The following is a 7281-nucleotide window of genomic DNA, read 5'->3' as shown; positions in this document are numbered from 1 at the left end:
AGTGTGACCTCAAATAAACGTATTAATCTTAGCGCAATTAATTAAATATTTAGAAGAAATTTTATGACTCAAGACACTAAATGGTTCATGTCCAAGACCTAAGTATTTGCCTTTTGATTCTCACTAACATAATAAATCAAATTGCTAGACCATAAAACCAACTGCTTGCCAACACTGTGCTCTTTATTATACTGTAGATAATGAGGATAAATCTTTAAATATAAATAATAAGTACTCACTAAATAATTGAAATGATGTGAACAGGGAGTCAAATTTTATAGTAAAAAAAACATTTCACATTGAAAGGGTCAAAGCATCAAGACCATCAGAGCAAAGCACAGAATAAAAAAGATTTAATGTAAAAAAAATTATACTAAAATTCATAAGATAATTAAATAGAATTGAGTCAGGAGTCAAATTTTAATTACAGTAAATGGCCCCATAAGAATGAGCTGATTTACAGTTTTTACCCATTGCTTGCACACTAAATCCGAATGCTTAGACCAAAGCCTCAATACCTAAATTTCTTGTAGCATATGTTTAAACACAGTGTAACCATAGCTGAAACACATTGTCAACTTTTCACTTTGTTTGCAATTCTGTAGCACACTTATTGCGAAACACTACACACGTTTTCTTACATTAGACACATTTTTCAAAAAAGAAATCACCTGTTATCATTGGGAAAACACTCTGTTCAAAATGCAAAACTCATCTGGCAATTATAGGCACTTACATACACACCTGAAAACACGTACAGAAAACAGAACACCAATCGGTCTGAGCCTTAGCACTACAAATAGGCCTCAGGTAAGACATTCTGAGAACTTTGCAAGCATGGAGGCAATGCGAGTAAGAGTAAGAGGAGGACAAAGAGAGAGAGGAGTTGGACGTGGACGTGGAAGAGGACAAAGACGAGGACCAGTGCGGAGACGTGTATCGGATGACATCAGGGCTACTCTGGTGGACCATGTCATAAATCATGGCTTATCCATGAGGGAGGCTGGGCAAAGAGTCCACCCTAACCTCAGTCGCTACACAGTAGCATCGATAATAAGAACATTCCGACTGGAGAACAGGTATATCTTCAAGTTTCTGCTCCAGTCTGTACCTACTGTATGTGTCACATGATTCTGTATCATATTACAGTATTACTGTAAAGTACTATTCAAAAATGAGTAGTGCTGTGAAGTATCATTGTGATGTTACAGTACTGTGTACAGTTTGAAAGTACAGTATTTGAAAAAGAACATAACCAATGACATCTTGTGGTGGCATTTTTTACAGAATGGTTGGGCTACCTCCTCGAGGTGGAAGGGAACGTCTCTTTACTCAAGAACAAGAGCTTGCCATCGTTCAAATGGTGCAAGAAAATAACGCAATCCGACTTCGTGAGTTGCAACAGCGCATAATTGCAGATAGAATGGTATTCAACAATATCAACAGGGTCAGCATTTCTACAATAAGTCGCATCCTACAGAAACATAACTTCAGAATGAAGCAGCTGTACAGGGTGCCATTTGAGAGGAACAGTGTCAGGGTCAAGGATCTGCGCCATGATTATGTGCAGGTATGTGTCACTTTACTTTACATACTATATATTGTGATGTGGGAATGAGGGTTTATGCTGCCACCTGCTCTGTCTGTATCTTGTAGTTTTTGTCTATACTAACCCAACCCAGCCCCTACTTGTGTAAAAATGTAGACATTGTAGTTACTGTATGTGTTTTCAGTAACACTATTCAATATTTTCTGTTACAGACAGTTTTGGATTTTGATGCCGCCGAACAGCCACATGAGTTCATCTATGTGGATGAGGCAGGCTTTAATCTGGCCAAAACCAGGCGTCGAGGCCGTAACATAGTTGGACAAAGGGCTGTTGTAAATGTCCCTGGGCAACGTGGGGGAAATATCACCTTGTGTGCTGCAATTAGTGTCCAAGGAGTCCTGCATCATCATGCCACTCTAGGTCCCTACAATACAGGACAGATCATTGTATTTCTAGATGCACTACATGCAGTTGTACAGGACAAACCACAGCAGCCCAGGTTTGTTGTCATCTGGGATAATGTTAGTTTCCACCGGGCTGCTCTGGTCCAAGATTGGTTCACCAACCATAACAATTTTACACCTTTATACCTGACCCCTTACAGCCCCTTTCTAAATGCAATCGAGGAATTATTTTCAGCATGGCGGTGGAAAGTCTATGATCGGCAACCACACGCCCGCATGCCTCTTCTGCAAGCAATGGAAGAGGCATGTGGAGACATTGAGGTGGGATCCATCCAAGGGTGGATTAGGCACACAAGACGATATTTTCCCCGATGCCTAGCCCGCGAGGATCCCACCTCATCCATAAGACCCCCCTAACCCCCCCCCCCCCCAGCAGGCCCCCACCACACACATACACGTGCACACACACAAAACAAAGTGTGTTTTTTTTCCCACAATAGCAGTGTATCCAGTATTTGTTTTGTTTTTTACTTTTTTGTTGCTAATTGTCATGACTTGTGATTCTATTTTTCTTTATTTTATTAAGAATGTTTTTTCTGTAAAAACTCTTGTTTGATTACTGAATACATTTAAACAAATCAATCTTTAAATAAATCTACTTTTGAGTTTTACAAAAGACTGAGTCTAAGAAAATTACAATATAAATAAAAACACAAAGACTGCAGTGTTTTATATAAAGCGCATCAGTGTGTTGCTGGTGATATGAAAGAGTAATTCAAATGGTGCTTGTGTGTATGGTTTTGTTACAAGAATTTCATTTTTAGAAAGGAGTGTTAAGTTTTGAATGCAGTGTTTCATTTTGGCATAGATGTGAGTTGTTAATCTCCATATGCTATGTCTGATTGGCTTGTGTGTAGAGTTTTGACATAATGAGCCAAATTCTGCAAAAAGTGTGTAAGCAATAGGCCAAAACTGTAACTTATAAATTATATTATTATAAATAAATTATTTGTTCCAATTTTATTCATTTTTTGTTTTGTAAGCAGCTGCTGCTCACATCTTGTTACACATCGCACCTTTTCTTTGTAGTCTATTGGAGACGCATTCCTACCATAATGTTTTCCTGCCATGATACTACCATGGGGACAGGAATCATTAGGACCACAGCTACAGCACTAAACTGTGTGAAGCACCGGAGGAGACTCAGTTCATCAGGTTCATCAGCAGACACTACTCAACTTACAGACATGATACAGATGCTGAAAGGTGTCAGCTGTTTACTGACTAAATTCATATTTTTTGATTTTGCCTTTCATTTTATTACATTATAATTGGTGGTATAATGTCAATTGTTTATGATAGACTCATATTCTAGAGACTTCTAGATCATTTATAAAACAGTAATGATACTTTATATTTTCACACCTAGGGAACTCTTTTCCCAATCCATAAAAAACAACATACATTAACCTAAGCAACCCAATAACCATGAAGACTGTGTGTTAACCATGAATTAAGCTAATCAAAATACTGCAGCAAGGGAAATTACTGTAACAAGAATATAACTTGACAAACACTCTTAGACTCTTATAACTCTCCATTAATTCAATTCAGTTCATTTGTTCCTTTATGGTTATTATATAAAATACTATATTAAATAAATTATTATAATCACAGAGAGTGAGATTATAAAGATTATAAAATGAGTTTATACGAATATAATTATCTAAAAAGATTAAAAAATACATTTTGTAAATTCATTTTAATTCTATGTATTCATTTATTTTTATTGTTATTTTCTTCTTCTTCTTCTTATATATATATATATATATATATATATATATATATATATATATATATATATTTCCCTCACAGAGTGGGATTTCAAATTATTATAAACACTGAGAGTGGGATTATAAATCATTATAAACACTGAGAGAGGGATTATTAAATATTATAAACACAGAGTGAGATTATAAATGATTATAAACACTGAGTGGGATTATATGTCATTACAAACACTGAAGAGTTCAAATAATACAATAAGCCTTCAAATACTCAATGTTGTCCTCAAAGTCTCCTTACCAACTTACCAACTTCTCTTCTAATATCCGAAATCTCCATGAAGTGGAAACTGGAGCAGGTAAATCTCTAGATGCCTCTAGATCCTCATGGGGTTGGGTGCTTCCTTAGGCTGTGTGCATGAGGCCAGTGTATTATAGAAGGCAATCTATTAACAGGGTAAATGGTAATAAATCTTCTTAATGAAGCACAGCCACAGCAGGGCACTGCAGGGATACACAGCGTCAGTGTGTGATTGTAGTGCCTGAGCTGATTTACGCAAACTATGATTTATTAAATGCAAAGCAAAGTAATGTTATTCTGTTAGAAATAATTAACCTCTGTTGGTAGGATTTCACCTTAGCCACAGTGATGTGCAGTTTACAAACAGACATTTGTAATATACGCTTCATATCCCAGTGATAAATGAAAGGAGATCGTATTGCCATAGTGTGTGATTTACATTATTTTAATAGTCATCAGTTTATTCAGTGTGCCCTCTCTCCGCATAACACAGACTTCAGTTTTTCCTTTAATGTGTCACGCCTTTCTGTTATACAAGCTCTCTGTCTTACTAATGTATGTTGGTGTATGTATGCACACTTCCAATTAGTTCACCATCTCAGAACATGCTCCAAGTCCATAAGACTCAAAAGCTGCATGTAAACATTGTGAAAAATACATTTAAAAGACATCACATTGCAGCCTTTACATCAGTTTCATGTTTTAATTTCTCAGGGTGTGGTTCTCACCAATGTCTATATATAAACAAACAACCTTCTATAAAGCAAACAAAGAACATATTTCAATATGTATTTCCTTTAGCAACTATAACGTAAGTAAGCAAACGTCTTCTGTAGAATCTTTTCTATCAGACTCTAACATCATTTTGGAGGAATTTGGCTCCACTCCTCTTTACATTGCTTAAGTTCATTGATGTTTTGTCCAGACTTTTTCTGAAGAGGATAGTAATGAACATAAAGATGCCTGTAGGTCACATTTTATATATATATATATATATATATATATATATATATATATATATATATATATATATATATATATATATATATATATATATAAAATGTGACCTACAGGCATCTTTATGTTCATTACTATCCTCTTCAGAAAAAGTATATATATATATATATATATATATATATATATATAGAGAGAGAGAGAGAGAGAGAGAGAGAGAGAGAGAGAGAGAGAGAGAGAGAGAGAGAGAGAGAGAGAGATGAGAATGAAATGGTCTGTCCTTGGTTTGGAAGATTGTCTCTCCATGTGTAAATAATTGTTTGGAGATGTTCTTATAACCATTATACTGACTGATGATCAGTAACAATCGCTTCTCAAAAGTCATGGCTGTTATCTTTTGTTGTTGACATGATCTAGACACACAAAATCTTCAAAAAAGGTTTCATCATCATCATATCATCCCAGGGCATTTTTCTTGCTACCGTTGCCTCAGGTTTCTTATTAGAGATAAATGCATATTTTACATTTCGGAATATTTATTCTGAATGTTTAAATTTTGTAAATCTGCTTTGAGAAAATGTCCATTGTTAAAAGCTCTATACAAATAAAACTCAATTCTTATGAGATTGTTATGGTGTAATATACTACACACTTTACATTTACAGCATTTGGCAGACGCCCTTATCCAGAGCGACGTACATAAGTGCTTAAATCTATAACATTGAATACATTAATGCTGGCTCACTAAGTTACATAATTAAGATACCATGAGTTTAAAACATTTGTTCAAAGTTACAATGAAAAAGTGTCATTTTTTTTTCTTTTCTTTTTTTTTTTTTTAAATGCAAAAGATAAGGAAAGAAGTGCTAGTTGAAGTGTTTCCTGAATAAGTCGGTCTTCAACCGCCGCTTGAAAATAGCCAGTGACTCAGCTGTCCGGACCTCTAGGGGAAGTTCATTCCACCACCTCGGTGCCAGAACAGAGAAGAGTCTTGTAGTATATACTTGCCTCTTACCCTGAGAGATGGTGGAACCAGTCAAGCAGTGCTGGTAGATCGGAGGGTGTGAGGTGCAGTGTGAGGAGTGATGAGGGCTTTGAGGTAAGAGGGAGCTGGTCCATTTTTGGCTTTGTAGGCCAGCATCAGTGTTTTGAATCTGATGCGTGCAGCTACTGTAAGCCAGTGGAGGGATCGCTGCAGCGGGGTGGTATGAGAGAACTTTGGCAGGTTGAAAACAAGCCGGGCAGCTGCATTTTGGATCATTTGCAGAGGACGGATTGCGTTCATAGGTAGACCTGCCAGCAGTGTGTTGCAGTGGTCCAGTCTAGAAATGTCAAAAGACTGAACAAGTACCTGAGCAGCCTGTGTGGACAGAAATGGCCGAATCCTTCTAATGTTGTAGAGAAGAAACCGACATTAGCAACATGAGAGGAAAAGGACAGGTGATTGTCCATGGTTACCCCAAGGTTGGGAGCTGTGGCTGAAGGGGAGATCAGATCGTTGTGCAAGGATATAGCAAGACTATACTACACTATACTATACACTATATACTATACTATGCAATTTCAATCCAATATTAAAGCAGCCCTGATATAATGAAAACAATATCAGGAGCTAATTACAAATCTATTCAAACTGTGCTTAAAATAATATTATTTTGGTACATCAGGTATTAACCAGAGGATTGGACTGCACTTGCAAAGCATTTCTATAAACAGCTAGTTTTATATTTATGTAACAATCCTTCTTTTACTACTACTTCTGTTTCATTACATGTTACTTACACAGTAGTTTGACATTTTCAATTTACATGATTATTATTGAATAATTAAAAACCTTACTTTTTACCTCAACATTTTTATTTAGTCCTTCAAGAGGTCTTTTCTTTAAACCCTTTTCAATTTAATTTCAATTCACTTCAGTTTCTGTAGTTGACGGTCTCATTCTACACTATGTTTTTGGCTCTACAGCTCTTCCTGTTTGAGGATACGTCACCAGACTCCAGAGAACTTATGGACGAGAAGTCACAGCTCTTCCTCAGCAAATGGTTTCAAATTGCTGGTGTAAACAAAGACTTGTATTAATTGAGGTGTCTCCTTTTCCTCCATAGAAGGCATGAGCTCTTTTGAAAAAAGATGCTGAAGCAATTTCTTACTAATTTGCTAATGTTAACTGGCTACGTTTAACTCACTTAAGCTGTTTACCTGAGAGGATTAGCATTGATTCTAGTAGCTTACATAATTGTCTAGACAGCAAGTCAGACTGAAATGATGTGGCTACTAGAGAATAAA

The 7281-nt window shown here is 36.2% G+C and overlaps 1 protein-coding gene across 1 annotated transcript; it reads left to right on the top strand.

The window, feature by feature from the left end:
- Positions 1-773: 773 nt before the first annotated feature.
- On the top strand, positions 774-2370 carry LOC132842098 (uncharacterized). The gene is made up of 3 exons (XM_060864772.1): positions 774-1079; positions 1288-1570; positions 1762-2370. The coding sequence occupies exons 1-3, from the start codon at positions 838-840 to the stop codon at positions 2368-2370; spliced, it is 1134 nt and encodes a 377-aa protein (XP_060720755.1). The 5' UTR covers positions 774-837.
- The last annotated feature ends 4911 nt before the right edge of the window (positions 2371-7281 follow it).

This window comes from Tachysurus vachellii, chromosome 3, assembly GCF_030014155.1.
Source record: "Tachysurus vachellii isolate PV-2020 chromosome 3, HZAU_Pvac_v1, whole genome shotgun sequence".
Taxonomy (NCBI): domain Eukaryota; kingdom Metazoa; phylum Chordata; class Actinopteri; order Siluriformes; family Bagridae; genus Tachysurus; species Tachysurus vachellii.
Note: the sequence above shows the minus strand (reverse complement) of the source record. Positions and strands in the feature narration are given on the sequence as shown.